Below are 17,635 nucleotides of genomic sequence, written 5' to 3' on the forward strand. Positions count from 1 at the left end.
GACATACATTTTATGGACCATTAAGAGTCGTGTCGAATGGCTCTATCAGAATACAGCAGGTACAAGCAAACTGGATTTCTCTGGTAAAGTAACAACCATATTTTTTGGCTTTACATTGCTCCCTGCATCCACATTATTAAATATATAGACGTAACGTGGCAATCTAGAATTGGAAAAAGCCGAAGAAAGGTAGCATAAATCTAAGGCTTAATGATTTGGATTCTATTCTTTCAGACTGTTGAATATGTTTCTGGACATTGATCTGAATAGTGCTGAAGCAGTCTGCTCCATCGTCTGTGAGAGAAATTTCAATCATCCGTCTTTATTCAATTCAGGGTCACAGCACGATGAAGCCAATCTCAGCCAACAGTCCATCACATTGTACACCCAGAGAGTCAGACAACCACATTCACATTCACACCAAACTCAATTTAAAGTGACCAGCACACCTTGAATGCATGTTTTTAGACTGTGGGAGGAAACCAGCTATGCACAGGGATAACTTCACAGAGAAAGAAGCCCGACCAGACTCAGCATTGGGAACAATGTCAGGGGTCGAATACAACGTAAGCTTTGCCTCATTGTGCACTTTTTTTCCTGTCAGAGTGGCCCCTTCCTCTGTTTCAAATGGAATTTCCTGTATAACGACACAGGTAGCATGATCATCACTGCTAATTTCCATTTAATTATCCTTCAACCAGGTCGGAGGCGTAAACTACACTACACTTTATCTGTATCTCTTTATTTCCTCATTAGCAAACTAACAGTGGGGCTCATGGCTTTTCCTCTTTGTGTGAACTGACTCATTTTATTTGTCAAAAAAAGGTTTTCTACAGCAACATATGTTTCTGTGTGAACACCGCAGCGCTACTTACATTTCAAACGCACATCTTTCCTTACAGTTTAAATATCTACTTTAACAGATAGAGGTCACAGCCTGTAGCTTTTTCCTAACTATTCATCATAGTGGGCAGAGTAGTATGTTACTGTACTTCTACTAACGTCAGTGTTACAAACTGGGCACAAAATGTTTTTCATGGGAAAGCCATAGCTTACAGAGCAAAGCTTTTAAGAAGATGTCACACATGATATTATATAATGGACAACGGATTTCCCCGTGGCACTTCAGCCCACAATGTTACAGCTGACTCACTAGGATATGAAGTTTGTCTCAATATTACGTTTGTTTGCAACCTCACAGGGTAATGATAAAATCAAAGATTTACAATCTTTCACTATTTGTGCAGCAGGGTTGGAGACTTTTGCCCTTTTCTGGTCGTCCCCATGGAGTCCCATCCTGTAACCTGCAACTGCAGCCTGAATAAGATGTGCCAGCAGGCTGCAGGATGGGTGTTTGTCCTTCATTGCAGGTGCTATACAGAATACTATCTCAGGCTATACGAACAGGGTGGCACAGAGCAGGGGCATAACAAAGCTCCATACAAGAAGACAGTGAGAATGAACGTGAAACTAAAGAATGGAACAATAACAGGGTAAATAATGACAAATAAAAACTGGCATCACAGTCAAGATGCTCTATGCATCCTTGCAGGTTTCTGTCATGGCTCTCAAGGGGCCTTTCACTTTCTCTAATAGCTATGCATTACTCTCCTCTGTATCTGCCCTCATCCTCTATAGCCCTGGTCGTCACTCTGCTTCTGAACTGCAACGACGCCTGTGTCCTTTTTATTCGATCTAATTCTCTGTATTCGCTTCCCAATGTTAACTTCTTCATACACATTCTTTCCCAATATTTCATCACCTTTATGCAGCTCTGTCCCGTGGAAAACAACACAGCAATGTAGATTTGTTTATCAGTTGTGAAGGATGAGAAAAGTGACTGAAAGAAGACGCTGAAATGTATCCACGTATCACCAAGCAAGCTACTATAATGCTTTTGATTAAATTGCAGAGGAAATGAAATATAATCTTTATAGATCCGTGGATCAAACCAACGCTACCTTCTTGTATCATGGTGAACCACTGGAAATTATACCAATACTGAATCTTAAGGATCTAAACCACACAGTGTCATTGCAAACAATATAGGAAGACTTGTAAACATCAGGCGTTGCAGCATTATATTATTTCACTGTGAGTCAGCGGCCACGTTACTGCTGCCGTGAAAAAAAACAAAAAAACAAAACAAAACAAGACATGCAGATTAAATAGTGGTCAGCCCAAAGTGGATGAGTGGACGATGTCCACTGCAAGGCGTTCTGCATGGCTGGATGAGGGCAGATGCTGGGGACATGACACTGTATGGTACAAAGCAGACCCTGTGAGCCTGAACAATGCACAGCCAGACACAACGCCTGTCAGCTCCTGTCCTCTCCTGTGGACTCCTGGTACACAAACACACCCTCTCACGGTGCTTTTTAAGCTGGGGGATGTGTAAGCGAAGGTGCAGAAGTGTGGTGTTCTCTTTCTTCTTTTAATCGTCTCAATATGTCATTCACATCATGTAGGAGTGTGGGATGATAGGAAGTGTTTCAAAGAAAATGGGCACATATAGTGGTTGAATAATCCATTTCCAAAGAGAGAAAGTCGTGTAGTAGCCTACACATGCCTGGGGTGCAATTTAATGAAACGATGCTAGACAAGATTTGGACCATTGGGGTCGTCTAAAAATGAACGAGCATCCTATCTCATTTTAAAGTAAAAGGCCTATTCACAATAAAGGCACGGTCGATCATTTCAGACGAGAGGCTGCGCAGGGATGAATCACCGACAAATGTGGCGTTAAGGTGAGAACAGACTTCCACACGCATTCAGCGCCAACCTTTCTCACCGAGTTTCTCCACAAATCCACGCTGTATAAATTACACACAACACCGCGGGGAGCAGGGGAGGTTTTTCCAGTTTCTGACACTGATGCTGAGGACAAACATCCAGGCGGAGCGGCCAGCAGCAGCAGCAGCAGCAGCAGCATCCAGCCTCCGGAGGAAGACACCCCGGCTCCTCACACCGACGCTCGGCCGTTCTTTTATACCGTGTCGATATGAACCCCGTCTTACCTGGAGAATATCATATGCTGGTCGAGTCACCTCCTTCGGGGATGGGTGCGGGATGGAGGCGGCTGGTCGCGCATCACTCAGTGTGTGTTCCTCCCGACAGAAAACGGACGGAGCTCAGCGCCTCTCCGCGGAGCCCCGGAACCAGGATAAAATAAGACGACAAGCCCACTGCAGTTGTCTGCTCGGTAAATACCCCCCTCCTCCTCTTCCTCCTCCTCCTCCTCCTGCCCCCTCATATCCCTCCCACGAGCGCAGATACCCCACCCGAGACGCTCCACCGTCTGAATCACTTCACGGCTAATTCTCTGAAACAATAGTAATGATGTTTGAATTGGAAAACCGTCTTAAAAACCAGAAATGAAGAGTTTTTAAACTATCGACTGTCTGCATGTAGGTGTCAAACATTCAGCTGGGGGGGGGGCCTAATCAGGCCACAAGTTAGTATAATTCGGACAAAGCTAGCAACAAACAACAACAACAACCAAAGACCCCAACTACTGTTTTTCCACAAAAATAACTTGTTTCTGACTTGTTGACCTTGGTTGCTCTGTTTCATTTTGAGTTCCGGTCATAACACAAGACTGGGGCCCTGTTTACACAACGTTTCAAGTGAAAACAAAAATTAATAGTTTTTCCATTTTCATTTCAGAAAAGTTTTGCATTAACACAGCTACATTTTGAAAACAATGTCTGTTTACACGAAAACGGTAGAAATGCTGAAAACAATGCAGTTTTCATGTTCGGCCACTAGTGGGTGCTGTTGGTTGTTTTTGTAATGAAACCACACACGCAGAAGAGATGGTTTTAGGCCATAATAAAAAATAAAAAAAAAATTGACATACCTCTAAGAAGCCTTTCTGAATGTGTGTCTTTCATTATAGAATGATATTATTTTGTTATATAACTGAACATATTATCCCACATAAAGGAGGCACAAACATTGAATATATTACAATTACAAAGCATCTTTGATTAAACTTCCAGTTTCATTTCAGTCTCTTGGGGCAGGACTGAGTGTAATCTTTCTTTGCAAGTCAAAATATAATAAATATTGAGGCAGAAGACACGAGGCCTGAAAAGCAACAGACTTTTGTCCACATTACCCTGAAAAGTAACACTATGACAGAAAGGATTTCAGACTGCACTCACAACACAAAAACATGCCTTTTGGTTGGTTGTCCATTGCTCTACCTGTGAATTTGTGTGGGTGATCCTTCGTGTGACCTTACTGCCACATAATGTTTGCTGGAATTTGTCTCTTAAACCCGGTAATGAAGATGAAGTTTTATTCATCTGGGAATGCTGCCAGTAATATATGCTGTTATTGTCAGGTCAAATAGACCTGTAGAAGTTATATAAAAAGTCACATACCAGGAAGAAAAAATCTGTACAGCAGGCATCTTTAGATTTACAGTGGTCAAGACTGTCACCGTGTGGTTGAATTCTGAAATCACATCTCAATTTAGGACTCCAGACTATCTGGCCCTAATTTGTAGAAAACAATGTACAAGATAGATAGGTATATATGGATTGATTTTTTCGCTGTTGTTATTATTACTCCCAGTAACATTTCTTCTGAGAGTGGAACTGGCTGTGCCCAAATATATAAGCTTAAAGTGCTATTAACAGTAGGAAAAGTCTTTCTATTATATTTAATGACATTTTCTATATAATGTCCTTTACAAAAAATATTATTAAAATGTAAATCATTACATAGAATTTGATCTATTTTTGTGGAGGTTACATTAAGTTAGTTTTTTGATGTGGCTAAATAAAGAGGATTTGACCAGTATGATCAGCTGTTCCTCTTTTCAGTAGTGAAGCTGTTTGCTGGTTGAAGACACAGGGAATATGATGTGCGTAATGTAGACAAACTGGACAGTTGGAACTGCAAATTAACTTCAAATGGAAATTTATTTTCTCAATGAATACGGATCATCATGATCTGCAACTCAAGAGAGTTGTTCTCCAGTTTCAGCACAAGCATTTTAGCCTCAGTATCTTCCAGGAAGACCTGAAGGCCTGAAATGATTGGGATCTCCTCCATCTCTCCCCCAACGGTTTGCATGCTGATCAGCTGCACTGTCCTCTGCACCACGACCCGAGCTCCCTTGCATCCTCTCTCTGGCATCACTGAAATGAAAAACACAGAGAGCATGAACAAGAACATTTCCAAACTAAAACGAGGCCTGCAAGACAAAACGCCCCAAATAAGACACTAGTTGGATTGCAGGTCAGGATAAATTAAAGAGAAATAAAGAATTGAGTGAATGTGTATGAAACAATATAAAACTACTCAGCAAGGTGCTGTCCTAAATAAGTGAGATGTAATAAACTGTATTAGTTTATGCAGCAATACAGATTATAGAGATCGTTCTTTCAATTGTAAATGTCATGTAGTTTCAAAGATTGTGTCTTTGATACTCCTTGTGGCTCACCTGATCACCTCAGCAGCCCACCTGCCCCCAGCTCCTCTCTGCGCAGCGTCATAGTTTCCTCTGGCATGAAAGTATTTGTCAGCGCCTTTCACGTTGGCCTCTCTCATGTCACTGTAAGCCCGCCACATGTCCCCAGCTCCTAAACAGAAGGACAACACGCTGGAGGTTGTTATGTAATCAGAATATGCAGAAATGACGATCTGCAGTTTCTATAGTCCCATGCATACACATTCCATTCCAACTTTGAATTTGTTTCCAACCTCGAGCAGCTTCAGCTGGAAAGTTGTACCACTGAGCATTGGTTTGAACAATTAGGATCAGAACGACTCCGGCCAGAAGCATCTTCATGGTTACGGATGTCTACACGAACAAAAACAACACAAAGACAATTCAAATTCAAGTATTGTTGAAATAACTCTGTAAAGTTTTCTATTTTCTTTTTTGACTTACTTTGCAGTCTCTGGTGAGCTTAGAGCAAGTCTGGACAGATCTCTGAATATCTCCCCATGTGGAGCCTTTATATTCTGCTCTGAAACAAGCCGGATTGTTTAGGATTTCATAATCTTGGAAAGTTCTGGTCCATGCCAGGGTCCATCCAAGATATCAGATAAACACACCAAGGAAAGTTCCCATTTGTGCAACAGTAGGTATTCATGCCACCAAAAAAAGCACTTTGTTATAGAAAATGTGTTAGCATTAGTCCTTATCATTTTACATTTCTAAATAGAGTCTTTGTAGATTTTGTTCCGACCCGGCTCTGCTAGGAGAAGGTGTGAGAAGTAACAACCACCTGGTGCATTTGGGTGAAGTGAGGGTTTTATTGGTAGTTCTCAGTTTAACAATACTCAAACAAAAACCCAAGACACATGCCACAATACAACAAAGGAAAGTCAAACAGGTACTGCTCAACCAAAAGGGAAAAGGGAAGAGGGGGGGGGCTTTCCTGATGGCTAACTATACTAAAATGGATTTAGTATTATAACAAAGCAGCTTCTTCTCTAGTAGGCCATTAACTAAAATGTCTACCAAAACAAATTTACTAAACACAAGTAGCAAAGCTGAAACTGAGTATTTCACTAAACTAAGAAAAAGAGCAGTATTTCCTGGGTAGCACAGTGGAGTAGTGGTTAGCACTCTTTCCTCACAGCAAGAATATCTCTGTTCGATGCCAGTTGAAGAGCATTCTCTGTAAAGTTTAGGTAACTTTTAGTGTGTGTGTGTGTGTGTGTGTGTGTGTGTGTGTGTGTGTGTGTGTGTGTGTGTGTGTGTGTGTGTGTGTGTGTGTGTGTGTGTGTGTGTGTGTGTAATGTGTGTGTGTTTGTGTGTGTGTCCCTTTATTTTTCATGTGTGATGGACAGGTCACTTGTTCATGGCGTACACTCCCTTCACTTATAGTGCACTAATAAGTAAAGCAGTACAAGATGTATGGGAGCTTAGAAACAACTTTACTTGAGAGAAGGAAAAGGTGGTGATAATATGTGGGGCACAAATGAGACCCACCTGTGGCATGTAGGAAGGTAAAATCTACACAGAAGCAACACAAAACCAACATTTACCTTAATCCAGCTTCCTAACTAGTGGCCCAATGTCTTATGGAGAATGATGAAGTCAGATGAAACCACAAAGAAAGAAAGTAGTAGTAGTAATAGTAGTAGTGAAGAAAAAGCGAGATTTGTTTTGTTTTTAGTTTTCGTACTGTTAACCAGATCTCAATGAGCTGTGGAACCAAGTAATTCCTGGAGCTTCAGTGGAAGGAAAGTGGTCTTGTTCATCTGGTAATTTCATTCTCTGTGTTAGGTTTTATCTGTCAGGGTTCATGTTCTGTTTCTCGTGTTTTCATTTTAGGCTCCTTGATCTCTTCTCCTCGTGTTTGATTGGTGTTCCCCACCCTGATGGCTTTGACCTGTGCCTGATTGTGTGATTGTCGTTACCTGGTGACTTTGGATTGAATTGGGTGTTGTACGTGTGTCTGTGCAAGGCTGTTCTCCTGTGCGTTCCTGTGTTCGTGTCTCCATGTTCCTTTGGATACTCTTGTGGACTTAGGTTTTTGGACTTTGAACAGCGGTGTCTGGCATTTTGACTCTACCTTCCCCAAGCCAAACCAAACATTCGGTTTCCATTCACAATCCTAAAACATGACTGAGCTGATCTTTTTTCCCCTTTAATTAGTTACTAGTCTTTTACAGGGAAAACACAGTCACTATATATATATATATATATTATTTGTAATTTTTTTTAATATGGCTATGGTTTCCCTGTAAAAGACTGGTAACTTGTCCAAGGTCAACAGTCATCTGGGTTCTACTCAACCACTTTGGAACTCTAAACTGGACAAAGCCACATCAAAAAGAGTTTTGACAGACAAGTGTGTTTCTTTTGGAAATGTTCTTTTTTTTTTTTCTTTGACAAAAGTCTGGTTCTGTGTGGATCGGTTGGGAATCATTAAAGAACACCATGCAGTTTTTGCCAGGAAGGAATACGTGATTAATAAGATATATTTTCTTGTTGTTAGCCCAACATTTTAGATAACAGTGTAATTCCATTTTGCTTCAAAATGACCTTTGTCTACATTGTTCCCTTCCTTATTTGTCATCCATTGATTTTCTTGCATTACTCTTTCCTGTAAAGGACTACCCCCTTCTCCGTTCTATGTGAAGCTGGAATGTGAATTAACCCTAGATTTTATCAAAACAGGCAAAAAACTATTGTAGCTCTGCCTTGATCACTAAACAAAACACAAACCAAGAAACATGTTAGCTTACTCAGACAACTTAATAATAATAGGAATTATAGACACACATTCAATGTGAAATTAATTGTAATCCTCTCCTTGTTGCTTCTCTCAACTGGAGCAAAACTTGTTACTTTCTCTACTTCACTTTTACTTTCCTCTTTTCTTTTTTCTATTTCCATATATCAAAACTGCTCCCAGTAACATTTTTTCTGAGAGTGGAACTGGCTGTGCCCAAATATATAAGCTTAAAGTGCTATTAACAGTAGGAAAAGTCTTTCTATTATATTTAATGACATTTTCTATATAATGTCCTTTACAAAAAATATTATTAAAATGTAAATCATTACATAGAATTTGATCTATTTTTGTGGAGGTTACATTAAGTTAGTTTTTTGATGTGGCTAAATAAAGAGGATTTGACCAGTATGATCAGGTGTTCCTCTTTTCAGTAGTGAAGCTGTTTGCTGGTTGAAGACACAGGGAATATGATGTGCGTAATGTAGACAAACTGGACAGTTGGAACTGCAAATTAACTTCAAATGGAAATTTATTTTCTCACTGAATACGGATCATCATGATCTGCAACTCAAGAGAGTTGTTCTCCAGTTTCAGCACAAGCATTTTAGCCTCAGTATCTTCCAGGAAGACCTGAAGGCCTGAAATGATTGGGATCTCCTCCCTCTCTCCCCCAACGGTTTGCATGCTGATCAGCTGCACTGTCCTCTGCACCACGACCCGAGCTCCCTTGCATCCTCTCTCTGGCATCACTGAAATGAAAAACACAGAGAGCATGAACAAGAACATTTCCAAACCAAAACGAGGCCTGCAAGACAAAACGCCCCAAATAAGACACTAGTTGGATTGCAGGTCAGGATAAATTAAAGAGAAATAAAGAATTGAGTGAATGTGTATGAAACAATATAAAACTACTCAGCAAGGTGCTGTCCTAAATAAGTGAAATGTACTAAGCTGTATGAGTTTATGCAGCAATACAGATTATAGAGATCGTTCTTTCAATTGTAAATGTCATGTAGTTTCAAAGATTGTGTCTTTGATACTCCTTGTGGCTCACCTGATCACCTCAGCAGCCCACTTGCCCCCAGCTCCTCTCTGCGCAGCGTCATAGTTTCCTCTGGCATGAAAGTATTTGTCAGCGCCTTTCACGTTGGCCTCTCTCATGTCACTGTAAGCCCGCCACATGTCCCCAGCTCCTGAACAGAAGGACAACATGCTGGAGGTTGTTATGTAATCAGAATATGCAGAAAAAATTATCTGCAGTTTGTAGTCCCATGCATTTCCATTCGAATTTTGAATTTGTTTCCAACCTCGAGCAGCTTCAGCTGGAAAGTTGTACCACTGAGCATTGGTTTGAACAATTAGGATCAGAACGACTCCGGCCAGAAGCATCTTCATGGTTACGGATGTCTACACGAACAAAAACAACACAAAGACAATTCAAATTCAAGTATTGTTGAAATAACTCTGTAAAGTTTTCTATTTTCTTTTTTGACTTACTTTGCAGTCTCTGGTGAGCTTAGAGCAAGTCTGGACAGATCTCTGAATATCTCCCCATGTGGACCCTTTATATTCTGCTCTGAAACAAGCCGGATTGTTTAGGATTTCATAATCTTGGAAGGTTCTGGTCCATGCCAGGGTCCATCCAAGATATCAGATAAACACACCAAGGAAAGTTCCCATTTGTGCAACAGTAGGTATTCATGCAACCAAAAAAAGGACTTTGTTATAGAAAATGTGTTAGCATTAGTCCTTATCATTTTACATTTCTAAATAGTCTTTGTAGATTTTTTTCCGACCCGGCTCTGCTAGGAGAAGGTGTGAGAAGTAACAACCACCTGGTGCATTTGGGTGAAGTGAGGGTTTTATTGGTAGTTCTCAGTTTAACAATACTCAAACAAAAACCCAAGACACATGCCACAATACAACAAAGGAAAGTCAAACAGGTACTGCTCAACCAAAAGGGAAAAGGGAAGAGGGGGACGGGGGCTTTCCTGATGGCTAACTATACTAAAATGGATTTAGTATTATAACAAAGCAGCTTCTTCTCTAGTAGGCCATTAACTAAAATGTCTACCAAAACAAATTTACTAAACACAAGTAGCAAAGCTGAAACTGAGTATTTCACTAAACTAAGAAAAAGAGCAGTATTTCCTGGGTAGCACAGTGGAGTAGTATTTAGCACCCTTTCCTCACAGCAAGAATATCTCTGTTCGATGCCAGTTGAAGAGCATTCTCTGTAAAGTCTAGGTAACTTTTAGTGTGTGTGTGTTTGCGTATGTGTGTGTATGTGTGTGTGTGTTTGTGTGTGTGTCTCTATTTTTCAGGTGTGATGGACAGGTCACTTGTTCATGGCGTACACTCCCTTCACTTATAGTGCACTAATAAGTAAAGCAGTACAAGATGTATGGGAGCTTAGAAACAACTTTACTTGAGAGAAGGAAAAGGTGGTGATAATATGTGGGGCACAAATGAGACCCACCTGTGGCAACCCAGATGACTGTTGACCTGGACAAGACTGGTAACTTGTCCAAGGTCAACAGTCATCTGGGTTCTACTCAACCACCTTGGAACTCTAAACTGGAGAAAGCCACATCAAAAAGAGTTTTGACAGACAAGTGTGTTTCTTTTGGAAATGTTCTTTTTTTTTTCTTTGACAAAAGTCTGGTTCTGTGTGGATCGGTTGGGAATCATTAAAAACACCATGCAGGTTTTGCCAGGAAGGAATACGTGATTAATAAGATATATTTTCTTGTTGTTAGCCCAACATTTTAGATAACAGTGTAATTCCATTTTGCTTCAAAATGACCTTTGTCTACATTGTTCCCTTCCTTATTTGTCATCTATTGATTTTCTTGCATAACTCCTTCCTGTAAAGGACTACCCCCTTCTCCATTCTCTTTGAAGCTGGAATGTGAATTAACCCTAGATTTTCATCAAAACAGGCAAAAAACTATTGTAGCTCTGCCTTGATCACTAAACAAAACACAAACCAAGAAACATGTTAGCTTACTCAGACAACTTAATAATAATAGGAATTATAGACACACATTCAATGTGAAATTAAATGTAATCCTCTCCTTGTTGCTTCTCTCAACTGGAGCAAAAACTTTCTCTACTTCACTTTTACTTTCCTCTTTTCTTTTTTCTATTTCCATATATCAAAACTGCTTTTCAAAATAAGATTTTAACTTTCACATGAAAAAAAAATCAACATATTTTTAGACAATAGCAGTCATTTACATAAACACTGATTCGTTTTATTTTTATGAGTTAATGGCTAAAATATGAAAAAAGATGAATACAAAACACAGTATGAGTAATGTGTGACTGCTTCTTCAATTTTGAAAACTTAACTTATCAGAAGAGTATAGTGGTGTCATTTAGAAAGCGTATTGTACCACATTGCCTTGCAGTGATTCTGTGAAAAAAAAAAAAAAAAAGGTTGCATGCAAATATAACCTGTGACCCACGTACAGATGCAGGACACAGTTGTCATGGGTCATGTACATGGAAATGAGTCCTGTCTTCCTCTGTGATTCAAGTCATTCATATCGGTGAAAGATGGGGTGTTGTCTCAATATGTTCCAGTGCGCTAAAGGGGATTTGTTCAAAAACATTTTTGTGTTTGACAGCAATCACTCTTCAGTTCTTGTCTGTTTTTCGGATACAAAGAGGCCTTGTCCAGCTCCAAGTTATTAACCATTGGGGTGGGATGACTGACGATAACTTGTGTTGAATAAACATTGAGAAATTAGATCAATATTAGTGCTTGGCAACTTGAGTCCAGCTGTGATTGTTAGATTCTTGCTTTCCTCGTCCACCAAAACTTCATGCACAAGCACAGGCATGACTTTTTAATTTTGCTCCTGTGAAAAATGTTTTTACTTTTTGGTAGTAATTCTCCCACTGTAATCCATGCCTTGTCATATTTCACAGAGATTTCATTGGATTGCATGCCTTGGTTATTGTCCTGATATTCAGTGTGAGTTGTGGATCCACAGACACAGACTATCTGTTTGTAAAGGCAATGTCAGTTCAGTTTGCTTCATGTGGACTCTAATTCGGTTGTGAAAACCATCTGACAGATAATTCATCCGACTAATATTTTGAGAGATCAGATGTCTGATTCCAGGCAGTTGCTGGTGTAGATGTCATTCCAAATTATCATTTCACTTGTGCATGTGTGACATGAATAATGCTGTCAGTACATTCCTGAACTGTCATACGTTACTTTTATTGTACTGCGTTAATGTTTTTAACTGGAGTATTGTTGATTGTGAGATAATAACACTAAAACCGAGCCTGAAGTCCGGATGCTCATTAACCTATTTTTTTTTACAAATAATGTAACATGCTACAGACTGAGCAAAGTTAAAAAAATGTTTTTTTACGAGATTATTCAACATCGCCAAAAGTCCTGAAGGGCACAATCGTGGCTCAGCTTGTGCTGATTAATGTGTTGTTTTTTCTTAAAAGGCACTGCAGCAAGCAGATAAATATTCACTGAAAAAGTGTGAGGAAAAGTGGAGGAGTGAAGGTGAGGAGGAGAAGTGACGCTGTCAGAAGTTTTCAGTAAGAGAGGCTGTTTGTGTATGTCTGATACACAAAGGAAGAGTTTTGTTCCAGAAATAAATACACAGCATGCTTGGGGAATAAATGTATTGCCGTAAAGAAGAGACTAAACCAGAACACTGTCTGCTGTATGCAGGTGCACAAAAATCACACAAGATGTCAGAGGTGCTATCACAGGAGAGGTGTCAGACAGAAATCTGAGCGATAGAACAAAAGAATAAAGAGGTGTAACAGGGATTCAACACAGCACCACACTGGGTTATCCAAGATAAGGCACTCTTATAGGTGAAATAAGACAGAATAAGGATTTCTTTCCCTAAAATATCACTTCTCTGTTCGTCAAAATGTTGTCTGCTTACTACATCCAAGTTCAGGACAAATATGTTTGGGCTTCTTCTGTCAAGAGATGGATTCAAGCATGGATGATGACTCAGAGTTGTGTCATCCTTTCCAGCTGTATTTGCTGTTTAATATAGACTACAGTTTGAAGCAGTGTGCAATTTCCTAAATCTTGTTAAGTTATAAGACAGAGTTAATGGGTTATTGATAAATCCAATCACGACAATGTGATCTTTGTAGTCCATCGCCACAGATGATTTCAAACCAAAATGTGCTATTGCACATAATAGAGTTTCTGCATTGAATATGTCTCTAGTGAAGACTTATTTGAATAACATTCAAAACTCAACTTTCTCCTGTGTTTCACATGCTCTGGAAATTAAAACGAGCTGGGAAAAGTAACAACCCTGAACTGATGTTCATGCTGCAGTAGTGAGTCACATCGTGCACCTCCTAAAAAAAACAAAAACGTTTCTTAGTCACAGGTAAGACATTATCAGCGACTTGGCCCTGATCTAACTCGAATTATGAACTGTAGAAATGATCTTTCCCATCGGTAGACGCTGATCGATACGCACCACTAGAGGGTACCAGTGAGCCACGATTCACACTCAGATCGGCGCGAACGTGAACTGAGAATAAATGCACCTTATCGACAGGATGGGCCTATTGGCGGCAACGGTATGATGATAGTACTAATGAGAGCGCACAGACTGTTCATGACACTGTCAATAACGAAACGCTGAACTTGGGTTCAGTGTGCTCGAGAAAGAGATCCATTGTGGGCTGCAACTTCTGCATGTTGTGCGTTAAAAAAAAACACACACATCCATATGCATCACTGATTATGAGTATGGGTATGATCGGGACTAACTGAAAAACACAAACGATTTCTGGAGCAAATTGCATAGTATCAGAAACGCCTATTTATATTTTCTAGAATGACCCCCTTTGCCAGTCAGTATAAGAGCAACAAGCATGAATGAGCAGCACTTGACCATTTCCCGCTTGCAAATAGAGACAATTTGGAGGGTAAAAACACGCGCTTAAGGCACATTTTCTCTGATTATTTCGGATTTTATTGCCGTCACGAGTTGCGCTCTCTGTACTTCAAATCGAAAATCGAGATGAAGCCCTCAGATTGAAACGGTCACAACAGCACCGAGGGCGCACGGATCCCTCGCCTCGGCTCCAAGTAGACGACCTCCTCCCGACTTACTTCACGTCATCCCGCCCGTCTGCCTGCCGTCTCCTCCCTGAAACCTTCGCTGCGAGCAACCCTTTGAGCGACTCTGGGCTTTTAAAACAAAACAAAAAAAAAAAAAAATACAGACAGACAGAGAGAGGGAGAAAGTGAGAGAGTGAGAGAGACGATACACACACTCCCAACATCACCTAGACCACCTGCTCCAGCACAACAAGGGGAGGAGGACGCACAAGTGCAGGCGCGTTCATGCATGCCAGCCGAGCGAGACATTAGGCGGCCAGAGGACCACAAATACACTGGAATAAGAGTTTATCCCAAGAACTCTTTTGGAAAGCGCACAGCTTTGCTACAAGAAGAAAGAAAGAAAGAAAGAAAGAAAGAAAGAAAGAAAGAAAGAAAAAAAAAGACAGCCTAAATGAGTATATGGTAAGAAGAGTCATGCATCTCAACAGAGAAGAAGATAACAGCAAAGGTAAGCAAAATATGTCTTCATACATCGGTGGATGGTTTTAATTCAGGCTCTCCTCATAGTTTGAAGCTCTCGCGGTGGTTGCCAGATGCCCTTGAGTGTGGCACGCTGATGTCAAGTAAAAAAATGCTGGGGGTCATTCCTGCAAAGCTAATGATAATTGATGGGACGGATTTGTTATTGCCTGTCTGCATTTCACCAAAAGACGCAAAAAAAAAGAAGAAAAAAAAGCATTGCATGGCAGCGACAAGGCATGTTGCATACACCCAAGGTGGGAATATAGTGAGTGTCTGTGAGGCTGCCACTTGAGCACTTGTTGTGCTCGTGCTGGATCCACTGTGGATGCTCGCGTTTACGGTCATTTTCCAGCGAGGTGACCCGAGCATGTATGCACAAGGTCATATTGATGAGGCATCCTGCCGTGTGTGTATGTGTGCGTGCTTGCAGCATGGAGGTGCATGTGTTTGTATTGTTGTCTGTAACTGAGACGCAGCGGATGTGTGTGTGTGTGTGTGTGTGTGTGTGTGTGTGTGTGTGTGTGTGTGTGTGTGTGTGTGTGTGTGTGTGTGTGTGTGTGTGTGTGTGTGTGTGTGTGTGCCCTCCGTTGTGGTCGGATGGGAGAATTAGAGAGCAGACGGTGTGTAATGACACAAACCTTTCCATCAGGGGCAAGTAACGATGGAGTAAATAGCGTGAGATGCACCAGCAAGAGCCACACTGTGCAATTTCACTTTCAATCTTTGAACTGAGGTCGAGGTCACTAACACCTGATGCTGAAGGAGATTTGCCTCTGAATGTCTGTCGGGGTGACGCAGCCTGTGTCTCATTATGCACTGTCAAATAAACACCAGTAGGACTTGTCTGGTGTTCACCACACCCATGCTGAGTGAGTTAGGAGTAAATGTGATTATTGGCATGCAGTGCATACAGTCTGACCATCTCTGACATTGTAGATCAATCAATCTCATGTGTGCAACCATCCAAAACTTTACTCTAAATGTAAATATAACACATATATCAGCAGCCTGCGTACAGCTTCCAACTCATCTTTGTTAAATACTTTACCACAGTCTGTTTGAAAGTGTCTCCATAAACCTTTTACTTTTTCACCAATGATTATCTATTGCTGGCAGGGGAATGCAACATTTCATTTTTTCTTTTTTATGTACAACTGTCAGGTTTATGAGAGGCTAATATCTTTGTTTTTACCAGCTGTAAAGCATGCTGTTCAGTGAGGAGTTCCCCATGTGGTGCGTGGTCCTGCACGGTGACACACTGCATTGTCGCTTATCTTAAATGTCTTAGGACCTCATAGCCAGATATGGTTTCACCAGGGGAAAAAGATGAGTCACCATCTGCAACCAGAAGTGATTGCATGATTACACGGCAAACGTCTACTTGCATGATGCGTGTACATGTATTTAAGTGTTTCATCTTGAATTCCTCCTGTTGCTTGTCACAAAATGGGGCTGCCCTTTTTTGTGACAAACAGCAAGCATCCACAGTTTAAATTGTGAATTTCAAGGTCAGGGTTGAAAGAAAGTGAATGCCGGTAGTGTGCTTAGGTAAGTAGTATTTATATTTAATTCAACCTGAAGTCTGACTGACTGACTATGACTGTTTATGAGTGTGTGTTTGGTGAGTCAAAAAGGCACAAACGAAATGGTTAAATATAACAGAGCTGAAAATGAAAGACAGTTTGAGCATTAATGGCAGTTTGAAAATAGAGATTGTCAATGTTAGTAAAAAAATCAGCAACAACGATCTACAGGCCCATTGTGCAGCATAGGCTGTAGCTTTCTGCTTATATTATCTGTGTACACAAACACGCATGTGCTACGCACGTACGCACTAGAGGCTCCCATGAACCTAAACACGATAAAGTGCTACAGAAGAGGGATGGTTGCCAGAGTGAGTAGACATTGCCAATTCTCAAAGCATAAAAATACCCACTCAACTGCCTACAAATGACACCAAACAAACAGTGTAATGACAAAACATGACTAATGAACAGATTAGACACTGTAATTTACTGCAAGTGACACATCGAAGATTTTCAAATGTCATGTGTTTCTGACCCTATGACTTGGCTATTTGAACCCCTCACTATAACAGACGCTGTTTTATGCTTATAGACTGTCCACAGTGTCAGGAAGAATTAGATCAATAGCTCAGGCTCATTACCCAAAAAAAGAATATAGCTCAGCCTCCAGCTTTGTCTTGTTGCATTACACTGAACTGTCCAGAAACCATTTTAGAGCACACACATTCTCTTTCAAGAATAATTTCAGAAAAGTGTTGATTCACCACAGCATGTCTAGGTTGTTTTGGAAGCCAAAAAAAAGGAAGAAAGGACTCTAGGAAGACATTAATCTATGATTACACAATCTTCCACAGGTTCCTCAGGAAGAGGGCAGCTTATGTGATTCCTCAGAATACCTGTGAATGTGGTTTGCAGTCTGATTGGTGTGTTTGGGTACACGTTAGCTGATGAATGAATTAATTTTCCCACCCCTTGGCTCAAAAACAACGAATGAGCTGCGGTTTCTCTCTCACAATCTGTACTTTCCTTTGAAGTCCGAACAGGGCGATCCCTGTTGTGAACGCCAATGCCCCCAATTTGAATGAAGGAGATTAGAAGATGTTTGGATTAGGAAAAGAATAAAGTCCAACTTTAGTTTAGTTTGAGAACTTCTCTCATTAGCACCTATTCCAAGACCTCAGGGGATCCGGTTAGGGAGGTTTAGATGTTTCATATGGATACCTCCTTGTTGCCTTCTACTGGCGGTGTGCCAAGCATGGCCAACTGGTAAAACATCTCAAGGTCAGTCAAAGAGCCAT

General features: G+C 40.7%; 3 protein-coding genes across 3 annotated transcripts in view; all 3 read right to left on the reverse strand.

Annotated features, from left to right (window-relative positions):
* apba2b (amyloid beta (A4) precursor protein-binding, family A, member 2b) overlaps positions 1–3,101 on the reverse strand; it is a 61,002-nt gene extending 57,901 nt beyond the window's left edge. The window contains exon 1 of the mRNA XM_080458666.1: positions 3,018–3,101. The gene's annotated coding sequence lies outside the window, so the exon portion shown is untranslated. The remainder of the gene's footprint in view (positions 1–3,017) is intronic.
* Positions 3,102–4,914: 1,813 nt separating this feature from the next.
* On the reverse strand, positions 4,915–5,942 carry LOC308106728 (serum amyloid A-5 protein-like). The gene is made up of 4 exons (XM_080458635.1): positions 5,906–5,942; positions 5,716–5,815; positions 5,456–5,594; positions 4,915–5,150 (listed from the first exon to the last, which is right to left on the reverse strand). The coding sequence occupies exons 2-4, from the start codon at positions 5,801–5,803 to the stop codon at positions 5,012–5,014; spliced, it is 366 nt and encodes a 121-aa protein (XP_080314761.1). The 5' UTR covers positions 5,804–5,815; positions 5,906–5,942; the 3' UTR covers positions 4,915–5,011.
* A 2,778-nt stretch (positions 5,943–8,720) lies between these two features.
* Positions 8,721–14,529, reverse strand: LOC308125659 (serum amyloid A-2 protein-like). The gene is made up of 5 exons (XM_080489569.1): positions 14,338–14,529; positions 9,705–9,783; positions 9,515–9,614; positions 9,262–9,400; positions 8,721–8,956 (listed from the first exon to the last, which is right to left on the reverse strand). The coding sequence occupies exons 1-5, from the start codon at positions 14,508–14,510 to the stop codon at positions 8,818–8,820; spliced, it is 630 nt and encodes a 209-aa protein (XP_080345695.1). The 5' UTR covers positions 14,511–14,529; the 3' UTR covers positions 8,721–8,817.
* Between the last annotated feature and the right edge of the window lie 3,106 nt (positions 14,530–17,635).

The sequence above is a fragment of the Lipophrys pholis genome, assembly GCF_963383615.2.
Source record: "Lipophrys pholis genome assembly, chromosome: 2".
In the NCBI taxonomy this organism is placed as follows: Eukaryota; Metazoa; Chordata; class Actinopteri; order Blenniiformes; family Blenniidae; genus Lipophrys; species Lipophrys pholis.